The sequence below is a fragment of the Gallus gallus genome, chromosome 2 (assembly GCF_016699485.2).
Source record: "Gallus gallus isolate bGalGal1 chromosome 2, bGalGal1.mat.broiler.GRCg7b, whole genome shotgun sequence".
In the NCBI taxonomy this organism is placed as follows: domain Eukaryota; kingdom Metazoa; phylum Chordata; class Aves; order Galliformes; family Phasianidae; genus Gallus; species Gallus gallus.
The window spans coordinates 52,093,962-52,120,992 of NC_052533.1; the positions used below are offsets into that span (position 1 = coordinate 52,093,962).

General features: G+C 42.2%; 1 protein-coding gene across 1 annotated transcript in view; it reads left to right on the forward strand.

Moving 5' to 3' along the window:
• The window catches only part of LOC124417784, a 48,034-nt gene extending 22,166 nt beyond the window's left edge, over nt 1–25,868 (forward strand). The window contains exon 4 of the mRNA XM_046933684.1: nt 20,849–25,868. Within this exon, the coding sequence (XP_046789640.1) occupies nt 20,849–20,872 (24 nt within the window). The 3' untranslated portion in view covers nt 20,873–25,868. The remainder of the gene's footprint in view (nt 1–20,848) is intronic.
• Nucleotides 25,869–27,031: the final 1,163 nt, after the last annotated feature.

Genomic DNA, 27,031 nt, shown 5'->3' on the forward strand with positions numbered 1-27,031 from the left:
TAAAGATCATTAAGCTCCAAACCCCATGTCATGGGCAGGGTTGCCACCCACTAGACCTGGCTGCTCAGGATCCCATCCAACCTGGCCCTGAATAACTGCAGGGATGGGGCATCCAAAACTTCTCAGCAACTTGCTCCATAGCCTCACCACCCTCTGAGTAAAGATTTTCTACCTAGATCTCCCATCTTTTAATTTAAAGCCATTCCCCCTAGTCCTGTCACTATTAGACCATGTAAAATGTTGGTCCTCCTCCTGCTTTTAAGTTCCCTTCAAGTACTAGAAGGCCACAATAAGGTCTCCTCAGAGCCTTCTCCCCTCCAAGATGAAAAAGCCCAACTCCCTCAACCTTTCCTCACAGGAAGGGTGCTCCACCCCTCTGATCATCTTCATGGCCCTCCTTCAGACCTGCTCCAGCAGCTCCACATCTTTCTCATGCTAGGGGCCCCAGACCTGGATGCAGTACTCCAGATGGGGCCTCACATGACCGAGTAGAGGGGGACAATCACCTCCCTTACCCTGCTGGCCACCCTTCTTTTGATGCAGCCCAATTTTATGAGATCATTACCTTTCCATATTTCTTATTTGTACTTATACCTTTTGAAAGTCATGTCAAGCATACTGATTGGGAAAAACAAACAAACGAACAAAAACTTACAAAAACTATAAAGGGAAAGAAACCAAGCAGAAGACATGCACATAAAAGGCTGTTTTGATAAGTAATGGCAATTAGTTGAGGTGTTAGTGAAAATGGTAACAGCAGCATGCAACTCGGGTGCTCAGTGAAAAGGGGTGTAAATGTTTTGACACAGAAATTTATGTTTTCTGGGAAAGGGGAAAAGTGCAAAGAGTGTACAGAGAAATGTATCTTACTCATCTTTCCAGATTTGCTTCCCACTCACCAGAAGTCATCTTTTTTATTCTTCTATTTATTAACTTTAGCTGCCTTCTTCCTGTTCATCACCTGTGTTTCTCTTCACATTTTCATGCCTGATGAGTCCCTTTAAAGGAGCGATTTACCAAATGGTCAAAGCAAATTGGAGATTTAGCACATCTTTCGCTGCTATGGAAGATATGTACAGTTTTGTTTGCATTTTTGAAAAGTGATTTTTTTGAAGTACACAGTTTAATTTTTATCTTATGTAAACAAAGGGTAGCTACTTGTCAGATGTTCTACAGTTATGCACCTATGTCCAAGTATCAAAGAACAACAACAATAATCAACCTGTGGTGCATCCAACCACAGGCAAGAATATTCTGGCATGCTCTGTAGGCTTGCAGCAGGGAGAAAAACTGTTCTGTTTATAAGGACATCCCTTTCCTGTTGTCTTTTTCCCAGGCATGAATGCTTATAACATACTTCACTCCCTTTTCCTACAAGCCAGAGTAGGCACACAGCCATCACAAAAAGATGGGTTTCTTTCTGCTTTTCCTGAAGCTGAACCAAAACATTCTCAGGTATGTTGCACTGAGTAATAAAAACTACTAGAAGAAACAAACAGGTCAGCAAGGGCATTGCCCCTTCTTCAGATTTTGAGTTTCTTCTCCCTAATTTATGCTTGTATATAACAGAAAGGTTTATCTTGCATCAGTACTCTGGAATATCACTCAGGATCTTGCAAGTCATGCTCAGAGCGCAGGGTTTTTGGTGGCAACTCAAGAGGAGAGCTGACTTTCAAATCCCCAGTAAACCAGGCTGCTCCCAAAAACTACTTTTAGAATGTCTTTCCAACTGTATGCATCCTTGCATTCTTTTTATCAGTGTATTTTTTTTTTTTCTCAAACCAAAATGGCTCTTTCTGTAAAAATATAATGGAGATGGATCATAGTTCTTTTTTTTTTTTTTAACTGGAGTGAAAGCAGACGTGTACAAATCTGTATCATCATGGAAGTTCTCCAAAACTGCACCAGGGCAAAAAAGAAAGACGATTTGCCTCCACAGAGACTGTGTACTGAGATGCTCATCTCCACCGCATTATTCAGATACCAAAGCAGTCACATTGCGTAGATACAGCTGAGAAAACTACCTCAGATTTCATTGGAATGAAACCTTACTTGTACTTCACCTTGATGGTAAATAGAAAATTATGTGCAGCAGTCCCCCAGGGAAATCCACACACAGCAATAAGTTGGACATCAGGAGATTCTGTATTGCCAGACTGACATAAAACAAGGCCCATTATGATGAAAGGAAGGGGAGAGGTTATGAAAGGATGAAAGACAGGGAGAGATGATACCCATAAATTGAACATCTTCAAATCCACATAGCTACTCAGTTTTTCTTCCTTCAGGGTTCAGGTAATAGTCTCATCCTGGCAGTTCCTAACAGCTCAACAAGTCTAAATGTTTTTTTTTTTTTTTTTTTTTTTTGTAAATAACTCTTAATAAAACGGTCATTACCAAGGATGGTTGAGGTGAATCACACACATAGCACTGTCTGACAAATTCTCCATAACAGAGACTTTTCTCAAAACAAAACAAGTCTAGGACAGTGTGCAAGTTCTGGGCAGGCCCCTTAGCATGAAGTTTCTTGTGCTGATCTAGGTAAATATGCTAAAATACCTTAATTAATGCACTGCTCAGTCACCAAACACAAGAAAAGTAAGAAGTTGCTATTAGCAAAGAAGGAGCAAATAAGCACAGGCTATTTTTTAATTAGCATTTCAAAAGAAGGAAAACGTACAGGGCTTGGACACTGGTTATCCTGCAGACTGACATAGCCTCTGCATTCCCAGCTCACAACGGTGATCACAGCAATTGTCTGCCTTCACCTTCAGAAACAGATTCTCAGCACAGAAAGATGCAGTTGCGGCTGTGCTACTGAATTCAGACTTCCTTTTCTGCTATCATGAATCATGCTTGAATAAATCCTTTTCATCTGGTCACTAGAGGAAAACTGGAAGCATTAGCACTGCAGTACCTTCAGGCTGTGCGTACTTTCCTATAGCTTTGCTTGAGGTATTTCACAATCTGCAGCTTCACTAGTTGCAAGATATACATGGGAACAGTTTCAGGGAGCACAGAGGAGTGCCCACAGCTTGGGGATGCACCCCAGGAACACCTGAAAGCAAATTTCTGTGGTACTGATAGCTGATGGAGGTGGCTAGCTGCTGGTATGGCCAGCATTTGAATGAATGCTAGAAAAGACATCTTTAGAGAAGGATCCTATGGCTGTGGATTATTATCCTGCCACAAACACTCACAGCTAGTGAAATACTTATCTTTCTTCAAAACTAGCAGGCTAGTGCCCAACATTGGACATGCTTGGGAAAAAAATAAAGTCCTAGATTTGTTAGAGCTGAATTCAAAGTTAATTTCTCATTTCAGTTTGTATTTTGTTTTAGCGTTTCTAGAAAGATAGGAGCCTTCTTACTGATAATTTACAAGTACCGACAGCAAAGTGCAGTACTAGTAGGAGCATGACTTACTATTTGCAATTTTTATTCAGTAATCTTCACAGGACAAATGGAAGAGTTACATAATCCCCCTCTAGAGTCCCTTACCTGTAGGAATGGAATGTTGTTTCTGCATTAGATACCGAAAAGGGGGAATTGATCTAAAGAAGTAGAGCACAATGTACTTGTCCTTAGAAATAGCTGATGTGAAAAAGTAGAAATACCATATATTTTAGTAGCATATTTTAGAAATACAGTTGCTGAATTATGTGATTAATTCTCGCTTGCAAAAACTGCAATAGTTTTTAAATGTTGCAAATAGCATGGGTGTAGTATTATGGACTAGAAAGCATGTTTTAAGGCTATTCTGTTTGGATAAGAGACCCTCAGCAACAGAAAAACAAACATCAAAGGAGTCAGGGCCTGCACACAAGGCCAGATTGTCTCACTCTGTGGGTAGGCTGGGATGTAACAGGCATCAAGATACTCCCCTCTATCCTTCTTCGAAACTTATCTCTATCCAAGGATGTGGAGATGTCCAGAAATAATGGAAGCAAATGTTAGAGGTTAAACAATTAGCAATATACATGCTTAGGTAGCAACAGCTTATGTTTACATATGTTTTAGTTGAGGGAAAATTTGTGAACCTTAAGTACTCAGCCAAGGAGGAACCAGGGGAGGAAAAGATAAGCATCAGGTAATAGGGCATAAATAGGACTGTTTTCTGCAGGCACTCCTGCTTGCAGAAGGCCTGCCACTGCAATTGCGAATAATATCTGCTTATATCAGAGATACCATCTTGATAAATTATTTTGATATTTCCAACATACTGAGGATGTGACATTTTAATTTTTAATAATCCAGAGGGAAGGGTGGTATCCTCTCACTAGAGGATAATAAAGCCCATGGGAACACAGCTCTCCTAGCTCACATTGCTATTTATCTTCAAGTCACTCTTGATTTCCTGATCATAGCATTCTTAAGAAGAATGCTAAAACCTTTTGTTGGTATTCATCTACACATTCCTCTTCAGAATTTTTTCCATCTTCAGCCCTCCCAGATGTTCCTTCGTACTGAAGCACTCAACCGTTTCACTGGGCCTCTCTGCATTTCCAGGAAAAAAAAACTTTTAGCATTGAAAGCTTAGCTGATACCCCAGATCCACCTTGGCATTCATTTATCTCCAATTAAAAGAGCATCTCAAGTGCTGCCATAATACAATCATCATTCCTTTTGAGGGATTCAGAACAAAGCCACCACAGATCAATACTGGTTTTGTCAGAAGCCACTGGGACCTAAGTGCAAGTTCCACAACACAAGCTGTTTGCACTGAAGCTTCTGCACCCCAGCTATAAGAAGAGACATGCCAAGGGGAGCTGCAGATGCCACCATGTAGCCCTTCAACCTCCTGTTCCAGGTGGCAGGGCAAGAGCCCTGAGGAGCCCTGCCACTCATCTGTGGGCCTCTTCCCATGGCTCTGTACTCTCATCTTGCTAAGAGACTCTGTAGCAGGGCATCACCCTGAAGGTCACAAGGGTTTGCTGCTGCAGGGGCCACATACAGCAATTACAGCCAATGCACGAGTGTTTTATATGGCAGACTGTCCCTGATATTTTTGCTATATCCAAGCCTTCAAAAATGAATAGTAATGACAAAACCTTGTGAAAAATAAAAGAATCAGATGATGCAGTAAATGCACTGGTTGGTAATAGGACTCTGAGTAATGAGACCATGAAGAAAGATCAGTTGAGTCACCTCATCAGACACAAAGCTCAGAGCATCATTACACCAGACACTTCATCTAGCATGATTAAAACCTCTACTGATGGCATGTTGGCCACACTGCTCAGGATCAATTTATCTTATCATTACTGGGCATTTTTCCCCTTACTGCTTTACCTTGTAGCAATTGGACAGATAAATACAATGGAAGAGGCACTAAAACAAAGGCATGATGACAAAACAACTGGCACAATAGCAAGGTGCTATAAAGGAAGGGAAGAAGATTGCTCACCTGTATCAGAAGATTCTAGGTTTGCAGGGGAAAGCTTCACCAAGGAGGGATCTCCAGGAAGAGCATTTAAGGGCAGTCAGTCCTTAAATGAGGTCTAAGAGAGGTAAAGCCAAGCTCCCTCCCTTCTGATCACACAGGTGAACTGCCTTCACCCATGCTCCCAGGGCTGACAGGGTCCTTTCCCTAGATGCTCAATCAGTGGTTCAGGCCATGACTCAACAGCTACCATACACTCCACCCCTTCACAGTGTGAACCAATGACTGGAGGGTTAGCCTTCTCTAATATAGAAATCCAACACACTGCAACACTTATACAATTGCCTGTTGCAGTGCACGTTGACACAGTGTAAGATGAATTATGGTTTGTGGTTAAAGTTCACGTTCTCTCATAGGCAGGCCAGTGCTTGGTGGTTCTACTGGAGGCATGCAGTTGTTTGGTGCAGGTCCATCTTATGTTCCATCAGTTCCACATGGGCCATTACCAGGTGTTGTGCTTGATCTCACAGAGACACTGGAATGCTTCAATGGCATTTTGCTTCTTTTGGTGATCCTAGAAACTCAAAGATTCATGGAGAAACCCACAGATGTTTCAGGGGTAACAGGAGCGGAAGGTCAGGAAGATATACACTGTATTCCTATCCTGGGTCAACACTGCAGCTTGCACTGGGACATGCCCCAGCTGCCTGTACTACACCCTTTGGCCAGATATCTGCAGTTGCATAGCTATATCAGGCACCAAAGGGAGGGTCCTGACCTGCCACGGGGACATGATGAGGTTCCCTTTAGCAATGAAGACTGGAGCATTGACCACAATGTTGGTAGGCCATGTACTGATTACTGGATGGACTGCTGAGCCTCCTACCTCCAATAATCTCCCCCAAGGTGCAAGTAGGTCGCACCACTTTGGTCCTACCTGCACCTTCTGAGGCCATTTTATTCTATGGGTACTTGGTTCTAGATTCTCATGGGCAGGGAGCAGAAGGTTATTTTCATCACCAACTTGGGGTCTTACCCAATTATTGATGCCCATAAGCAGGGAGGCCCATGCAGTCTGTAGCATTTTCAGGGCACTGAGTCTGCTGTCTCTAGGCCTTTCATTCAGGTCCTGCAGAGTTTCATAGAGTCTCTTTGTCCACCCCTGCAGGGACTGCGAGTCTGTCTTCAGGACAGCCTTAAGAATACCGTTATAGTGTTCAATAAGGCCCACCCCCATCAGATTACATGGCAGGTGGAATCGCCATTCAACATTGTTTTCTTCTGCCCAGTGTTGTATCCTGGTACCAGTAAAATGAGTCCCTTGGTCACTCTTGATAACTTGAAGTGTCCCGTAGGCAGCCATCAACTTGGTAAGTGCCTGGATGGTATATGCCTGGTTCATACTTGGCACTGGATAGGCATGCATTAGCCCACTTGCAGTGTCAACACAGGTCAGGGCATATCTTGCTGCCTCAGACCGAGGGAGGGGCCCAGTGTAATCAACCTGCTATTGCTGGAGAGGATTGTGTCCTCTAGCAAGATGGGCTGTTGTTTCAGTCAGCGATCTCAGTCTCATCTTGGAGCAAGAGTCAGTCTCAACATGCCTGGCCTATGTCAGATAGTTGTATGGGCAGCCCCCATGCTTTGGCAGCTACCTGCCCACACTGTCTTTTGTCCAGCATGCCGCAGCTTCTGATGTAACCAGCACATGATGTTCTCAGATGGTGAATTCTCAATCCATCAAACTCAGGCCAGTATGTCAGCTTCATCGTTTCCTAGGGACAGTAGAGGTTGATGACCAGAAACATGGTAGACATGTACAGTCCTGTGTTTAACCACATTCCATATGTCTAACTACATATCTCTGCCCCAGATGGGTTGGGCATGGATAGTCCATTCCTGGGTGGCCCACTGCACAGTCCAAAGAGTGAGTCCCCTGTACACAGCCCAACTATCTGTGCAGATATTCAGGATACCATCACCGGGTTCCTTGGTTATAACCACCCACACAGCTCACAATTCTGCCCACTGGCTACTCTGACCATCATCCCCCCTCTTCAAACCAGATTGTTTCAGTTGAGGGATAGTATGCCACTGCTCTCTACTTGCTCGGGTTGCCCTGGCTGGACCCATCTGTGTACAAGGCATCTTCAGGAATGGGATATTTCCATTCTTGAAGGGGACTCTTCTCTGGTGGAGTGACCATTGTCTCTTCTGACGCATTGCTGTGATTCTTTACTTGGCCTAGGATCTTCTGGAGTTCTTCTTTCAGTGGTGATGAAGACATACTACTCCTTTGGCTGAGACAGGTGTCCCACCATGACAACATTTGTGCTTGGGCCACCCCTGTCTCAGGAAGGTGGGCCAGACCTTTCACCCATCCCTGAATTGGTAAAACTTAATTGAGATTTCAGACATTTGGGTTATTGGCTCTACCACCTGTAATGCAGAGTAGGCAGAAAATAACTGTTTTTCAGTCATACTGTACCTTTCTTCTGCTTCATGCCAAACCTGAGACCAGAACCCAACTGTGGTTCAAATGGAATTTTGGTGCTGCCATAAGCCCCAGCTGAACTCATCCTGAGTTACATGGACATCTAGTTTGGCTAGAAGGGTAGGATTGAATATATCCAGTGCCTGGGCCTGTTTAACAGCTAGTTTTGCTTGTTGGAATGCCTCTTGTTCCATCCTCCCCTAGTCCCATTTTTGGCCTTCCTCTTTGAGTGATGGCCTTTCTTTGTGACATAGGCCTCAGCATCCTAGGTGGGGTATAAAGGAACACCAGTATCCCAGTATACCCCAAAATTCCTGCTGCTGCCTTGGCTCGGGAGGGACTGGGAACACCTGAACCTTGTCTACTATTGCAGTGGGTAGTACTTTGGTCTTTCCTGACCAAACTATGCTCAGGAATTTCACGGGCAAAGACTGGTCCTTGCACTTTTTGTGGGTTTATATCCCACTCTTTCTCTCATAAATGAGTAGGCAACAAGTCTACTGCCTTTTCTAATGTCTCCAGTGAGTCAGATGTCAACATGAGATCATCAATATAGTGGCACAGTTCAATGTTATTAGGATTATTCTACTCTGCTAGGTCACATGCTACTAAGTTACAACAGTAAGTTGGTGAATGCATGTCCTGCAAGTAGGACCTGAAAGGTCCACTGCCTGCCTCCCCATATAAATGCAAGCCAGTTTTACGATTCTTCATGAATGAGAATACCGAAGAATGTATTTGCTAAGTCTAGGACAAAATGGTAGGTTTCTGTCTCCCTACTCAATGTGTTCATCAGGGCAGCAATATTGGGTATTGGGCTACATAAATGGGCAGCGTGACCTTATTTAATTCTCTGGCCATATAGGGAAATTACATGGGCTATGTGCAGGTTTTATGATCCCTACTTTTTCTAGCTCCTGCACCATTCTAGAGATTTCCTCTTGCTCCCCCCCCAGGAGTCTATACTGTTTAGTATTAGTAATCCTGCACGGATTGGGCAAACAAATCGGTTGATGTTTTCATGACCTCTTAATATTGCCTGCACTGCCCGGATACTAATACATCTCTCAGTCTGAACTCTCCTACAGTTATCAGGAGAGTCAGACCGCATAGTATATCTATGCCCAGTATATACTCCAGGACTGGGGCAATAGATACCTTATGCTCTCAGGGTGAGAGATGCCCAACCCCCAACCTCAACCATGTCTGGGTTACAGGGATGGTCTGTCCAGTAAATCCACCAATCATCACTCTGTCTCCCTGGAATTTGATCAGATCACCATAGATATTTGATGTTTCTGCACCTGTGTTCACCAATGCCATAACATGTTGTACATTTTTGGGGGACTGAAAAATCATTAATTCAACATAGGGCCTCCAGTCTCATCTGGGGGCCCTAGGTGCAGGAAGGCTGGCACCCCCGTCACACAAGTAACTGCACAATTGTCAGTTCTTTTCCCCTCAGGTGGGAATTTGAAATTGGAAAATTTCAAAATTGAAATTGAACCCCAGCCCAGATTAAGTTGCTAAACATTTGTTTTCAGGATACCCATATGGGTTCCAGTTGAGGACTCCGTGGAGTGGGTCTCCTGGTTTCAGTTATGGGGAGGGTCCCGGCCCCTTCCAACTTTCAGATATTGCACCTGGTCCAAAGGCACTCTGTCTCCCCTAGATCAGCCACCAATTGGGCATCCTGTTGGATAATGGCCTCTGAGTTGACTAATGGGTTCAGTATGGACACTAGTGTGCCATACTGTTGGGGAGGAGCTTGTCCCTCATTCACACTGAAAACTTAACCAAGTCTGGACTCTCAAAGGCAACGTCATGTATTGCTTCCTTCATTCCTAATTCCCTAATATAATTTTGAAGTTCCTCCATTGAGGCCCATAGACCAGTATTTATCAGAACATCACTTCTGTTCAGCCATGCGATTAAATATGTCACCATTATCCACCAAATTAGAGAATGGTTTTCATCATTATGTATCACAGTGACATATAGCCTTTGTCTGAGAGATGGATGTGTGGTAATCGATGCCAATTTAGAAATTTCAGCCCCATTAATTACCACGCTATCAGCCCCCATGTCCCGTAAACTCAACAGCCAAGCTGGTATACTCTCTCGTGGTCTTTGTTTAAATCATTGTAACAGATCCATGAGCTCAGCAGCCGTGTATGGGTGTGCCGTTACATGTATAACGTGGCATGTGCAGGGGACTACTCTTCGGGTACCAACCTGCTGGTTTGTCTTGGATTTTCTTTGTCTTCCAAGTTATTACTGGCCTTATTTCTAGAAAATCCAAGCTTTCCAGATCCTCTTGTTGACTTTTAGTTTGCTTGGCCTTCTTTTTGTTCTTAGGTTCAGCTAGGATCCAAGGATCCTGCTGATCTAGGTCCTTTTCCCCTTCTAGTGATATGGATCTTAATTTCAAAGGGGAAGTTCTATTTAAAGGTGGGGCAGTTTGCCCTGTCAAAGATGTAATTTTATTTTCCAGTTGTCTAATACAAGGCTTCAAAATCTCATTTTCATTTTTTACGCCTTCTTCCAAGAAGTGACATGCATTAATAGTGAGAAGCAGAGGCCATGCCATAGCAGATGCTGTTACTATTGTTTCCTTGGTTGCCAAAAAGTTTTGTCCTAATTTATTCAGGAATTTGGTTATTCTTGAAGAAGATTTAATAATGGGACCATTGTCCCTTATAGGTCCCCATTCTTTAATAATCTGAGCAGCACTTAGCCATGAAGAACCTAGGAATCTTGGGGTTTCCCCCAGGAGTTTCTCCTCCGGTGTATTTGAGGTCCCAGTGACCATCCAACCTATAATTTTTTTAAGGTAATCTGCTGTTAATAAGTATCTACCTGGCTTGCCAAATGTAATGTCATAATGGGATGATAATAGCAGGGTCGCAAAGTCTTTAGCTACAGCAAATGAGAACAAGCCCAAATGCAGCAGCCACAGATACAGAAATGAAGGAAAAGAGCTGCTTACCTTAAGAAGACCTTGGATAGGCAGGGATCTCCAGCAAGAAATACCCTCACCACCACTGCTGACCTTTAAATGAGGTCTGGGAAGGGGTGGAGCCAGGGTCCACCCCTTCCAGTCACTCAGGTGCATTGCTTACACCTGAGCTCCCCTGGGTTGGCCCTGCCTTCCCACCAGGTGCTCAATCGCTGATTTGGGCCATCACTTATCATTTCCACTACAACAAGTTATGTCTGATCTAAAGTAAATTTGGTCTGAAAGCTATGACTTCAACATAAGTTTGTTCATTTGACTTAATCTGAGATAGAAGACAATCACGTCACATGGACGAACATTTGAAGAAATAATGCTACACAAGCCAATAATTTCTTCTCTTTTTTGGTAAGAAAAGGTCATTTAAATTAATTTATTGCTGAGAGTGTTGACAGAGGTAATAATTCAGATCTACCCACTTCATTAGCGCATAGAAGTAATGACTTCTTAGTGATGTCCTACTACTTTGTATAGACAGCATTAGTTTATATTTTCCAGTGGTCAGTTAACATTGGTTTCTGATGCAACTTTCTCACTTGTGAGACAAATTGTTACCCAGCAAGCAAGCCAAAATTGAATAGTTTCCATGATAAATCTTCCCCTGCATCTGAGATTACATATCACAGATAGAACGGTAATTTTATAAATGTCAGAGTCAGCCAAAGCAGTTAAGAGTTCAGCCATGTGGTCTCTGATCTCACAGATCACAATATCTGCAGAGTCCCAGGCTTCACAGTGTCATGGGAGGGACCCTGGCCAAGCATCCTGCAGCCCCTCAACAGAAGCAGGCCTTGCCAAAAAATACAGCTGGTTTAACAGAGCCCATCCACCACACTGGCAGGAAAAGAGCATAATCTTTTTCCTCATGGGTCACAGTTGATATTTTCCATGACAGGTGCATTACTGACCATCTAAGATGCTGGATTACTGGCTGCGCATCCCACATCCCACAAGACTGGAAAAGCACATACCAAAAGTGATCACATCACCCAAAACAAAGTCAAAATCTCAAAATGGACAGTTTATATCCCTTTACATCACCTTCCAAGCAATTCAGCTTGAAAGACTTCAAACTTGCGAAAAGTCAGGATTGGCTGTGGCTGTTTCATTTGACCCTGAGAGGCTGAAGAAGTAAATCCCATGTGGAAAGCTGCTGTCTTTTGTATCAGTGGGGGCCTTTCCCAACACATCAAGGGCAGTGGTAGGACTTTTAGTAAACTTGAGTGTAAGCTAGAGCAGGATTAATATTACCAGGTCTCTGAAAGTAAGAGCAGTCATTAAAACTTTCTCTGGTTAACTTCCTTCCCCAAACATTGCCCTCAGTTAAGCAATGGCATTCTGGTTCACTGATCATGCAGGATATGGCGAAATCCTACAGGTCACTTCTGAAAACAGTTACTGTGCAGCCACTGCATCTCCTCAATACTGGATAATTATTACTTTTTTCCCTACAGGAAGAATAGGGCATAAAAAATACCTTCTTTTTGGTGTAAGGCAATTCACATTGAAGGATTTCATACAATCATACAAGTTCCTGTGATCACTGTAATTATTCTAAGTGAAAATGATACACAGAATTCAATTTTTCAGATTAGATGATCTTCATTCCTCTGCAGACCATGGCAAACATTAGGACTAGTAAGAAGCCAACATGTTTTCTTCTGGCAACTGTACCCCACATACTCTGCTTGTTCTTAGCAGCTCTTGCCTCAGATCATTCTTAGGAGCAAAGAGATTCAAGGTTTTACGCACAACAAAGGTTACCATGTACTCTTATTTCTACTGCAATATTGCTACCATAGCTATCTTGCTTTTTCCCCTCCTTCCATATAAAACAGAAAATTCATCACTGTTCCAAGGGCTCTTAATTTCTTCTACTGAAAAACACATAGTAACTGAACTGTCAAAAGCAGTCCCTTATCTGTGAGGAGGGTTGATTTGCTGGTGAATATTGCATGTCTTCTCTTAAAAGAGATTACATCAAATTTTATCACTGGATGTCAGAAATTCAGATTTCTACCCAATGCTTATGTTAAAAGAACCTTAAAATTTTTCTTTGAAGATTGTCCTTCTTTGTGGCCAACTGTGTGTCCCACACAGCCACATCACTGCGTTCCTCATGCTACAAAGTGCAGTAGTTCTGACCAGCAATGAGTAATGTGAAGGACCTACAGCATTTCTGGGAACAGCTGTACCATACATTTTTCTCACATCCATCTTGGAGTAAATGATGTACAGCATATCAGTGTTCTGTAAGGCCACTGTTTCAGATGATCATGTCAGCTTTCAGATGACATGAGTGGCCTGCCTTGTGTCTGCTGCCACTAGGCCAGAGCATCTGCAGACCCTTGCATCTGCAGACCTTTGCCCTCATCGCAAGTAAAGCTGCTTCTGAAGCACTTCCTCATGCCTCCTTGATCACTACCACACCTACTCTTTGGCCTAAATTTACCAGATAACATGTGAAATCATTGGTGCTGTGTAGGAAGATGATGGTGAGAAATCTACCTCTCTGTCATGGTTCATAAAGACAAGAAAAAACACACCTTTAGATTGGTATTTGCTTTCTCTAGACCTTTTTAATTTATAAATGTCAGCATGCATCCAGAAATACTGAGAACTACATGTAACTAAACGATTCTGCCATACATTAGACTGATTATAGGCCACACACTGCTAGATATGGTAACTCATTGCCTTTTAAATGGTTGCCTATAGAAGCCAAACAAAAGGTTTACTCTCTGGCCCAGGTTACCAAACTTGCTTCTGTTTCTACTAAACTGACAGGTCCCAGTTGAACAAAGGATTTCTTAGGCACCCCTTCCATGCTGCAAGAATGAATGCTTTAAGCTAAGAAGTGCACTGGAAATTCATACTTACAAGCAGGTAGCTCATTTAGCAGCAATGAGGAATACAGAGGACATTGGGCATGAAATATCCAGCCTCTTGTAGGTGGGATATGATATGATAAAACCCTATTCTGAGCTAGCTACTCCTGACAGCTGTCAGCAAAAGCAACTTTTGCTATCAATTGCAAAGGATTTCTCCTGTCTTCTTTTTCAAACCATCTCTAGAGAGCTGTGCCCAAGTTTTATAAAACACCACAGTGCTTAGGATACTTTCTCTCTCTTTATCCACAACACACCTGCATGCATGTACCTGAAGCAGAAGGCCTGAAGAAGGGCTTTCCTCACTGCAAAGGATCCTAAAATACTTCATCAGAATTCAACTGCTGTTTTCAAAAAAACTTTACCACAAAGGTGATAACAGCTAGAGCCACCAGTTACTCTGATAGTTACTTCTTTTTAGCCCCAGGTTTCAATCTAGGGTGACTTTTGCTTCTGCCCAGAACATACATGATTTTATCCTTGTCTCTGACCCCAGAGCAACTCCAGTCCATCATTATAGCAGGCATACACTGGGCAAGGGAGAGAATAACCAAAGGACACTCATTTCCTAATGATGTTTTCCTCAGTACTGTTTCTGAGGCAGCATCTACGGCAGAAGGGGAGACAGAAATAAGCCTGCTTAGCATTGCTATGATTCCTTTTACATCTTTTGACGTTTTTAGAAAACTCCCTGCTTCCAACCTTCCCTACTGAGATTTAAACAGGTAAATGTAGCTATCTGTATGAAGACAAGGCCTATTCTAAACAAGCTCCTCACCACGAATGAAACCAGCTCAGGTAAGATTTGCTCCAACAGCATCCCTGAAAAAAGCCAATGATATTTTGCCTGGTTACTCCAACTGGGTCACGCAGCTCCCATCTGCTCCTTCAGGAGACAAAAAGCATTAGAATCTTCATCCCAGCCCAAGCACCTCTAACTCCTCCCTCCACTTAAAAACAGCATAACAGCTCCTCTCTCCTCAGTTCTCACTACTGATAATAAACATCACCTGAACAAGTCTCCTGTCAAAATGAAGTAGCATTTGCAGCAACTATGTCAAGGGCACATCTCTCCCCATGTGAATTTATGGATAGGAATAGTCCCTTTATGAATAGTCCCTTTTTTTCTTTTTTTTAATCTTCAGGCTGCTGTGTGTATAATGCAGCCCAGAATATTTTCAGCCAACTTTTACAATATTTGGAGTTTATCATATACATCTAATCTCTTGAATAAAATGATCTTTAAATGTTATCAAAATAAGCATTTAGATGCTCCCAGAACTCACAGCTAGAAATAAAAGTTTGAAAGACCTATTCTGACTGAAAGCTCAGTATCTAGTTATATTAAAGAAAAAAAACAAAACAGCCCGATACTTAAAATTTTATTGTTTTATATCTATCTCATGATTTTACTTCGTTATGCTTTAAACGCATCCTGTTTATTTCTTTAATGTCAGCAGGCCTCAATAGTTGATGATGCAATTAGTATTTTAAGAAGCAAATCCAGAGTTTGAGTGACAAGTCCCTGAAACAAGAAGCACACTCTGTGTGGCTTAATGTCTGCACCTGTCAAGGGACTTGCTGACATCAGAATATCCCCCCACTGCAGAGAGACAGGACAAGCAAGACACCTTTTGAGACTCTGCTCCCATCAAACTGTCATATGTCAGAAGCAACACACCATTTAATTTTGTCTCCATGCTACAAATTCACTCTTCAATTTTTAAGTCTCTGTTAAATGCCCAATCTTTCCCCTCAGCAATGATTTCCACCATTTACTCAAGCCTGGAGTCCCTCGTTCTCATGTATGCAGAACTATTAAAAATGTCAAATACTTGCATTGCAGGAAAGAAAACTGATGTTCATTAGAACACAGTGTTGGCACAGTATTCATATAGACTGCCTTTGATGTGTATTCAGGCTGCTGAAGTAAATGGTCTTGGATTCTCCATCCCATTCTCCTAGGTCATCTAAGGACAGCCTGAAACAGTCCTTGAAAACTAGGACTCATTTTGGAAGGTCACGTGAGCTTCCATGCAGGTCAAAATATGGTATGGAAAGCATTTCAATTATTTTCTTAAAAATGCATTTTAAAAGAAGAGTGTGTCTGCTTTTGGAATGTTATTTTAAAGAGCACTCACAGATGACAAACTGAGCTCAGCTCTTCAACTAATGTTTTCCCTTATTTATCATTGTGTCAAACAAAAATTCACAACTCTGAGAACTACTCTGATTCAGTGAAATCCCAAACGGACTTTTCAGGTGGCCTCAGCAAACGTTCTGTTTGTTCTGTACTTCCTGCAAGTTTTAACATTCCTCCAGAACAGTTTCTGATCTGGTGCTCTGTCCTGCTTCTTTCTCCCAGTCTTTGCAGACTAGCCCAGATTCTTCAGCATTCTTCTGAAATTGTAGCTCTTTAAGAGGCGTTTTGTTGTTGTTGTTGTTGTTTGTTTGTTTGTTTGTTTTTTGGCTCATTCCTATTACATTTGCTTTTTAAAGTTCTCTTGTCTTCCTACACACTGTTCCAGAGATCTCTCCAGTTATTCCAAAGATTTCAGATCCTTCTCGTGTTCCTTCAGGGTTTTCTTTTGAGTATTACTCTGCTCATTCAGGAGCTTTTTCTCAGGTTTTTTGTTTGTTTGTTTGTTTGTTTGTTTGTTTGAGTTCTTCTAAGTCTTCTTTTCTTTTTCTTTTTCTTTTTTTTCCCCTTCTTTCACTCTCTCCAGTTTTTCCAAGATTTTATGAGCTTTGTTTTATTCTATCTTGGCCCTCTTTGGTTCCTGCAAGGCTTATTAGTGTGTTTTTGTAAGTTACTTCAGGGTTTTCTGTTCTCTCCCTCATTTGCTCACAGCCCTTATTACAGCTCTCTTCTATTCCTCCATAGCTTTTTTTTGTGATTGGTGTAGTTCATCTAGAGTCTTCTGAGCTCTCTTCTGTTCTTCTAATGCAATCCTTGGTGCTCTTTTTGGTTCTCCCATTCTTTCTATCAGTTTTCTCCTTTCTCCTCTTCCTCCAGATCATTCTCCTGAGCCACCTCCAATTCTTCCAGGGCCATTAAAGTTCTGTACTCTTGATGGATCCTGTAGGACTTTTTCAACCTTTTCTTCCCAGGATTTCTTCTGAGCTCTTCTACGTTCTTCCTTGCCTTTCTTCTGATTTTTTTATCAGTTCAACAAAATCCTGCTGTTGAGTTTTCTCCAGTTCTTGCTTCCGTGTCTTCTCCTTTTGCTCCAGAACTTTCCATGGTGGTCTTTTCTTCTTCAAGGCCCATGTGAGAAATTTGAAACTGCTCTTCCAGCTCTGTCTGCAAAACAATCACCTGTTGCTCTAGTTCTAGGTGCTATACTGACCCTTGCAATACCTTCTGTCCTAGACTCTCTTGTTGCTCCATCAGCTCCTCTGATGTGTTCTGAGCTAAAATCTTCTGCCTGACTTGTACCTATTCCTTCTTCATGATCTCTTCCCAAGGTCTGTCCTTTTCCTGAGAGCTGTCTTACTACTCCAGGGCCACATTCCTAGCTTCTTCCATATCTCCAGGGGTTTGCTTAGTTCCCAACCCAGGCTTCTTTTGTTCTTTCTTCATATTTTCTGCTATATCTACAAAGTCATCTTCTTTTCTGGATTCTCTTTGGACTTCTTTTAGCATGGATTTTGTGCCTGCACTATAACCCAGTTGCTATGCATGCTCAACGTCTCTAGAAGCCTTGTGTCAGCAGCCCAGGATCTATAACACCTCCCTTCACAGGTTGTAGAGCATCAGGTTCAGGGTGTGGGTTTTTGTTTTTTTTTTTGTCACAGTCCCTAGGAGCAACTATTGGTTTCAGCAGCTTCAGGTTCAGTTCACATACAAGATTGCACATTGTGGTTGAACACAATAGCATCTGTTTGATCATCTTGTTAGCTATCTTCAGGTTGTCATTTTCTGTTTCCTGAATATTTTTTTCATCCTCTTCAATCACTCTTTCATTTTCAGTATTGAGTTCATTTTGAAATTCAACTCTTACACTGTATCAAGGGCCTTCTTTTTCTTTTCTGCCTGCTTCATCATATACCTGGTTTACCTCCAAATTATCTTTCAACTTTCAGGAATCATCCTCCTTTAGTTTGATTACCCCTTCAGAATCTGTCTCCCACGCCCTCTCATCCCTCCGCAGCTCTTCACTGGGTTCTCCTTGCCTCTTAAATTTTGCCTGAGCCTCAGAATTAAATTTACAAGCCAACAAAATGTTACAGACAGCTTCTTATAAATGTCCTAAAAGCTGAAGACCTTGTAGTATAAAGACCTGTGCTGAACTGGAATTGGGTTTGATTACTCTATCACAGCTACTGATGGGTATATTTGGCCCTCACAGCTGCAAAAAGACACTGGTTCTACTAACATGTAAGCTAGCAGGCTGTAGGTTCAGTTTGATGACACTGGACAGCAAATCATTTGCTTTCTGATGTTCACCTTCAGCTGGAAAATCAAAGATCTCTTCTTTTTTTTTCAATAATCTCATAAGACCTATGCTCCAGACCCCTTACCAACTCTGCTGCCCTTCTCTGAACATGCTCCAGGGCCTTGATGTCTTTCTTGCAGTGAGGTACCCAAAACTGGACACCGCAAGAGGTGCAGCCTCATCAGTGCTGAGTAAAGGGGGACAATTACCTCCCTGCTCCTGCTGGCAACACTGTTTCTGATGCAAGCCAGGATGTCATTGGCCTTCTTGGCCTCCTGGGCACACTGCTGGCTCATGTTCAGTCAGGCATCAATCAATACCCCCAAGTCCATTTCTTCTGTGCAGTCTTCCAGCCACTCTGCCCCAGGCCTGTAGCGTTACCTGGGGTTGTTGTGGCCAAAGCGCAGGACACAGCATTTGGTCTTGTGGAACCTCATCCCATTGGCTTCAGCCCAGCATTCCAACCTGCCCAGGATCCCTCTGTGGGGCCTCGCTACCCCCAGGCAGATCAACACTTCCAGCCAACTTGGTGTCATCTGCAAACTTACTGAAGGTGCACTCAATGCCCTCATTCCAGGTCATCAATAAAGATATGAAACAGGACAGGCCCCAGCACCGACCCCTGGGGAACACCACTCGTGACTGGTCACCAGCTGGATTTAACTCCACTCACCACCACTCTCTGGGCCCGGCCCTCCAGCCAGTTCCTTACCCAGCCAAGAGCGTATCTGTCCAAGTCACAGACTGCCAGCTTCTACAGGAGAATACTGTGGGAAACTGTGTCAAAGGCTTTGCTGAAGTCTAGGTAGACTACATCAACAGCCTTTCCCTCATCCACCAGACGGGTCACTAGATCATAGAAGGAGATCAGGTTGGTCAAGCAGGACCTGCCATTTGTGAACCCATGCTGTCTAGACCTGATCCCCCAGTTGTCCTGCACATGCCACATGATCTCCCTCAAGACAATCTGCCCCATAACCTTCCCTGGCACTGAGGTCAGGCTAACAGGCCTGTAGTTCCCCAGATCCTCCTTACAACCCTTCCTGTAGATGAGAGTCACATTGGTAAGCCTCCAGTCTTCTGGGACCTCACCAGTCAACAAGGAGTGCTGGTAGATGATGGAAAGCAGCTCAGCTACCACCTCCACCAGTTCCCTCAGCACTCTCGGGTGAATCTCATCCAGCAGTGGCAGTCCAGTTGGAGTAGTAATAAAGGCATGGTCCCAAAAGGATGATATTACACAGAATTTGTTGTCAATTAAAGTAGAGGAAGAAATATAGGCTGAAAAACAGCCTTTCCTAGAGCTCCTAATATTAAGTTAGAGCCAAGTATCAAGAATACACATTAGGTAATCCGTGGCAAGAATCCACATTAAGTCCCAATGACTACATGAACTACAATAGATTTTGTTATTTCATATGTTGAACTATTATTGGAATCCCAAGATGGGTTCTTAAAAGTTCTATCACACAATAAGGAGTTCCTGTAATCTCTCTTCCTCTTCAGTTCATTGCATATCTTATGCATCACAGATATATATGTGTGCATAGAATTATCAGGATAGCAATGTGTCCACAGATGCAACATTCAAAGTACTATTTGCTAATAATCATTTGGGCAAGATTATTTTATACTCAATTAATTAACCTAACAACTTCAAAAGGTTCCAGTTAAAAAGTGCCAGGGGCTATCATATGCTGTCAAATCATAGAATCATAGAATCACTAAGGTTGTAAAAGACCCACAGGATCATCCAGTCCAACCATTCGTTTGCCCTTCACCAATGGTTCTCACTAAACCATGTCCCTCAACACAACATTCAAATGTTCTTTGAACACCTTCAGGTCGGTGACTCCACCACCTCACTGGGCAGCCCATTCCAGTGCCTGACCACCCTTTCAGAGAAGTAGTATTTCCTAACGTCCAGCCTGAATCTTCCCTGGTGCAGCTTGAAGCCATTCCCTCTAGTCCTACCACTAGTCACAAAATTGCAGAGGCACTGCCACTGAAGAGAATAGAAAAAAAACTTACTGTAGTGTTAGCAAATCTCTCTCTTAAAGCTTCCCATATCTAATCATTTCAAGATTTTGAACAGTTTTACAACTCTGTAACTCCATGTTTAAGAGGAAGTGACATCTGGGTAATAAAGGCATCAGAAAGTGCTAGATCCTTAGGTATTTATGTTTTAAACAAGCACCACCTTGTAGGCTTCTGTTCATTTCTGCATTGAGGTATGTAAATGATTTTGATCTTCCTGGAGAAAGAAATGAAAGAAATGAGATTTATAAATATTTCATTGCCAGCTCTGATTACAATTGTTAATGATGGTGCTAGGAAATTAGGTGCTACTTTGTGGTGGAAAGCTGCTGGATACATTTGTGCCAATTGAGCAGAAGACTCCTCAGATTCTTTCACTGAATAAAGTATTGGATGAATGAAGAGTGATGAGATAGAGCAACTATCCCGATCTCATTAGTGTCTGTGCAGGATGAAATAAAGCTCACCAGGCCTGCTGAAGACTGAGGCAACACTAGGGGTGGGCGGATGGGGAAGGGCCTATGACTTCCTCATGCTGTGAAAAGCAACTTCTCCCTTTCATGTGGACCAAACGCTTCCTTCCCATTTACAGGTCCAGCTGCAAACTTGCCTTTGATGAAGAAGCACACTTCTACCACGACCTTATTGCCATTCCTTCCTCATATCCTCGGGAACTGAGAATCAGCTTTTCCAAAATGCACAGTGAAAAGGATTTTCCAGAAGAAACGAAGGAATAGAGCAAGAAACCCAAGTTATCCATCTTGAAGCAAAGATTTGGATAGGAAACAGAAAAGCACTGGTGCAGCTTTCTGGGGCCTGATTCCCAGGAAGAGATGCTTGAAGCGGCAGTCGTCAAATGCTTCACCTCCTGCAGTAGCAGCCAGGAGCACGTGAGTAGTGTTCTGCACTCAGCCACTGACTCAGCAAAACTGCTGCTGTATTCGCAGATACTTTCAAGTCATTCACAAGACATCTTCAGAGCATCTAAATTCAGAGATACTGCATCTCTGCTCCGTGAACAGGATGTCCCATCACAGTTTCTCAGATTCACACCTAGAAACCAAAATAGCCAAAAATTCCAGATCTACTCAAGGTTCTTCTTGGGTGACATGCAGAGCAATGATCCGTGAAGGCACAAAGGAGGAAATGGAGGTGTTTAAATATATCTTCAACAGAGAAGGAAAAAATGTATAGTAACAAAAGTTGTTCTAGTCTTCTGAAGTTCAAGAGCCATTTCCATAAAACCTTCCAAAACCAATTTTCAGTTCTCACATGCCCAAGCTCCTCTGCAATCTCTAATGCTCGAGTCATTGCATACTTAGAGTATATTTCTGTCTATCCACATCCCTGTCAGCTGTTGACTACTCCCTGCTCCAAGTAGTTAGTCCTGGGCCACAAACCAGGTACAGAGTACATTAAAATATCACTAAAAAGGGGAGCATAGGTTATGCTCTACAAACCGATAAGCACAGGCTTGCCAAAACAAGGTAAAGCAAGCTCTCATGCTAAAAGTGAGAATTTTAATTAGTGTTTTGACACTACAGCCACACATCGGAACTGCTTGCTTATGGTTACTGAGCAAGTATTTTGCTCTGGCATCCTGGATGGAAGTGGACTGCAACTATGTTCAATGCACTTGAAAGATGTGTTGCTTGCACTTTTTGTTGCTTCTTCTATATTTCCTATGTGATTGAGTCTTATGTATAATACACACAACCACTACATATTTTTGAAATCTGACTTTAAATGTCTGAGTGTGCACCAAACACCCCAAAAAAATATTTCTGCTGACAGGATAGGAATCCTATCCAAATAGGAACTTCTGCTATGAAAAAAAGACATGACTTCATTTTCAATCCAATTTTCTCCACAGGAAAAAAGAAATCATTATAAGATTAAGAATATTACTAAGTTTTTTCTTTCTTAAAAAAAAAAAAAAAAGTCTGGGATTGTATTTAGTATTTCCTGCCACAGTAGTATTGTTATTATGAAGGATTAGTTAACCTTTTATAATACAGAAAATATTCAGGTTGAAACAGCAATGGTGAGGACCAGGCCTGTATTTTCAGCTGCCATTTACCAGAGCAACATTCAGAGGAAGCATTCTTAAATTTACTTTTCTTCTTATTACATTTTTAATTGATGAACCCAGAAACTATGGAGAATGATACTGATTGGTAGAAAAAACAAACTACAAACTTAAAAAGTAGTAAACCTCAAACGGAGAATTGAGAAGTGGCTAAAAATAAGAGAAATCACAGCCATTTGCTGCAGCTGCACTAAACCAAAACAAAATACTGCAAGCACTGTACCAGAGGAACTGTTAAGTATTTGATTTTTCTCTTTACCTCTCAGCTGTACACAGTTGATGGTGGCACACCTGTTCCTCTGTTAAGTTCCTCATATTGCTTTTGCTATTTAGGAGACTCATCTGAGACATTTTTAGACTGAAGTATCATTTAGTGATCTGAGTATAATGACCTTCTTTCCCTCTCATTACATGTATCATTAAAGGCATACAGACACAAACTTTCCAAGTGTCTCACTCCTCAGGTTTTTGTTTGTTTGTTTGTTTGTTTGTTTGTTTTGGACAAAATTGAGTACCGACTCTGTTTAAAAGGTCATATTTAAAATTATACACAACAAATCTAGCGCTGATAAAAATGTATTTTAGTAGCACTCCTCTCTCATCTCTCTTTTTATCTCCACCGAATATTAAGCAGCACAAATCAAATCAGTGGGTATTTTTGACTGCTTCAGACTAGAAACATCTACTTCTGCAACCATGGCATTAAAAGCCAATCAAGTGGTATTTCAGTAATTAATGATGCTAGCCTGAAGACAATTTGTCATTTTCTTCTGATCTCCAAATCTTAGCTGTTATTTTTTCATAACATTTATTTCCCATTTGTGCTTCTTCTGCATCTGCACAGATATTGAGGAGGGAAGCCATCTTTCTTCCAAATGTAAATCACAAAGATTACATTATCTAGTCCAAAGAGAGACCCGGGATCATTTAGGAGAATAAAAAGCCAAAGATCATTTTTAATGTCAGGAACACATAGATACAAATTGATCCAACATAGTTATGATAACATAAAATAAAGAAATAAAAAGTCCCATATACCTCCGCAATTTTTAAATATTTTAAAAAATTTTAAATATTTTATAATTGCATAGTCATTCGGCAACACTGATGGCCAAACAATGGATTGTGAGCATGGCTTCAGTCAATGGGGTCACTGAGCTGTCTCGGAGAGCCTGATGAGGCACCCACCTGATGGCTGTTCTGTACAGGAATGTCCCCTACCACCTTTCCCACAATGCCATCTCCCCTTCTCCCCTTACTTATGTTATCTGCACTGCTCTTTATCTTGGGTTATAGATCTCACAGGGCCATGCAGCCCTTCTTCTCATTCCAATAAGTCTATTTTCCATCACACAGCACGCGCAGATATCCTCTGTAACCAGTGACCTGCGTCTTATATGTATATGGGCTGCCACCTTCTTTGCTAAATCTCAGAATAACCTTTTTTTTTTTTTTCTTTTTCTCAAAGCCACAAAGGCCAGCCAGATTCTGTTCCCAAAAGCTGCTCAGTTTGAATAACCCAAAAACTCCTGCAAGGAAGCAACTGATCTCTTGCCCTGCTTCCCTCTAGCTCAGACACTATCATGTACCACACCACACCTGCAGCAAGGTTCGGCAGCTGGCTCTCTGTGGGCTGTGGTGGGACCCCCTGGACAGGTGGTGCAGAACACGAGAGATGAATGCAGAGATCAACCACTGTCCTTCTAAACAATGGCACAGGTGTCCAGAGCTAGGGGTGGATGTTACACAACAGTCTGATGTGTCAATAGTTAAAAAGCAAAGCAGGAATTCAAACTCTGTGGCCTCCAGATAACAAGAAACAGAAACTAAATTCAAAGTACATAAATCAGTGAAGTAAAATTATCATCATCGTAATTGGATTCAATTCAATACCTTGGATTGGATGGAAAGATGTAAGAAAAAAAAAAAAAAAGGCCAGGTTCCTGTTCATGCAAAATGAATATCCATAAGCAAATCAGCACATTTCCGTGTAGTACAACTGTCTTTTTCTGTTGAATGATTATTTAATGTTTAGATATTGCCATAAATGCAGACCTGTTAAACTGTCATGAAAATTTCCATGTGCAAACACAACACTTTCCCAAGCTTACAAAGACCATAGGAAGTAGAAACAAAGTACCCTACTAATAATCTAATTTTCCCAGTAAAAACAGATGGCAGGGAGAAGCAAACCTTTTCACACATTCTGTAAATGTAGATGAAACTTTGAAAATATTTAAAGAAAAGTAACACATCTTAAGGACTAAATTTAAGGAACAATAAAATAGCTCAAGGGCATTAATACACACACACACCAAAACAAACAAGCAAACAAAAAAAAAAACCAACAGCAATTGCTTCCTTTGTGCAAATCAGGACTCTGCCTCTCAGACTGCTGAAATCCATACTTGCAGTTTGGAAAGGGGAGAAAAGAGCTTGTAGCAGGAACGAGAGGACAGCTGGGAAAGGACAACCATATCTTCTGCCTCATTACAGCCCATGGTCACAAAATCCACACAGCAATGCTCATGACAACATGACAACATTGTTGAGCCAGGCAGTATGTGCCAAGATTCTACAGAATGTTCCTACCCAGTAAAACAATTTAAAACAAGGAATCTGGGCAGTAGAAAGGTTTGTTTCAATTAACACTTTTTAATCAAAATCCAATCAGAAATCTATGTGATGAATTGTTTCATACATGTGTCTTCTTGGTTCAGTTTTTTTTTTAACCATTGCCATTTGGGTACAGGAACTCAATGCTATGTAAACTATTCCACCATAGCGATGGTCCACTGCAAGTCTCAGCATTCAGCAGTCAGAAACATGAGTTTCCTCTGTTGTTAAAGATTTATCTGTGATGCTGAAGGAAAACAAAATCCTAACTCCCAAGAAGACCACATATAGTGACTTCTCATTCATAGCACTGGCAGCCTGTTCTGCTCACACACTTACTGGAGCTTCCAGACCTTCATCTGATTTCCCTAGGGACCACCCTCTCCCTCACTGGTGACACTACGCATATTGCTGATGGAAAAACAGCCTCAAACCAAGAGACAAATGATGTGCACATTTGTTGAGGGAGGCCTGACTCTGTTCTCTTATCCTGCTGATATGCCAAAGGAGAAGGTCCAGCGGAATTTGGTTACTAGAATTATGACCCCATCTGAAGAACAGTGCTACATGAGGACTGATTCAACATAAAATCCAATTCAAGGCCAGGGCCATTGGAGGAAACTCACAGAGGAACTCAAGGCAGTAACCCTCTAGAGAGAAAGCTTACATCTGAAAGAGACCAGCAATATTGAGTGACTTGCCCTATGGGCAAAGACAAGGAACACGGTTTTCAAAAGATCAGTGGAATACTCTGTTGCCTCCTTCTGAGGTGAGCTGGTACCTTATCTGTCATGAAGTCTGCCAGAAAAAATAAAGCCTTGAAAATGTTTTGTACACATTAAATTCCAGTGTTGAGAACAGGGAAGCATTTGTCTGATCTGGCAGCAGTCTTCTTTCTCTGGATGCAGAAACCCCATAGCATGACTGATGCACAGTTAGTAAGCATAGATACCCAAATGACACTTGAATGACAGTGGTAGCCAGCTAGGAACAGAGTTCTAGGCTGAAACTGGCAAAATCAAATAAGAATAAAAAAATCACTAAGTATTATCTGTGCTCTTCCCTCACATTCTACACATTCTGATTTGCTTTTCAATAGCAGCAAGGAAGGACTTCAGGCAGTGACAGCTTCTTGCTCTACAAGCAAGAAATATGCTGTAGATTATGCCTGTGGGGCTTAGCATGCTGCACATTCCTCTGTACTAAAAGCCATAGGAGCCAATGTTTTCAAATGTGCTGCACTCTGCAGCCTGCCATGGCTTCAGGACTTCCACAAACCAATAACTGAATCACAGCACTCCCAGACTGAATCTTTTTTTTTTTTTTTTTTTTTTTTTTTCTTATAGAATCATTTAGGTTGGAAGGGACCTTTAAAGGTCACTTAGCCTAGCTCCTATGCAATGAACAGGGACATCTACAGCTAGATCAGCCTGCTCAGAGCCTGGTCCAGACTGGCCTTGAATGCCTTCAGGGACAGGGCTTCCATCACCTCTCTGGGCAACCTGTTCCAGTGCCTCACTACCCCTATTGTAAAACGCTTCTTCCTCATATCCAGTCTACATCTCCCTTCGTTCAGTTTGAAGCCATTTCCCTTGTTCTGTCACAACAGGCCCTGCTAAAGCATCCCCTTTTTTATAACCTTCTTTTTAATACCAAAAGGCCACTATCGGGTATCCCTGGAGCCTTCTCTCCTTCAGGTTGAAGATCCATAACCCTCCCAGCTTGTCCTTGTATGAGAGGTGTTCCATTTCCAAAATCATTTTTGTGGTCCTCCTCCAGACACACTCTGACACGTCCAGATCTCTCCTGTGTTGCAGACTCCACATCTGGACACAGGTGAGGTCTTACTGGAGTGGAGCAGAGGGGCAGGATCACCTCCCTCGACCTGCTGACTGCACTTCTTTTAATGGCTTTCTGGGCTGCGAGGGCCCATTGCTGGCTCACGTCCAGCTTGCCACCATCACCCATTCACTTTTTCCCTTTCTCTGAACAGCATTTGCTATAGGCATACTGCTACCGTCTTTCTTTTTTTTCCATATTAGAACGCTCTGAGCGCCTCCTGCAGCAGCA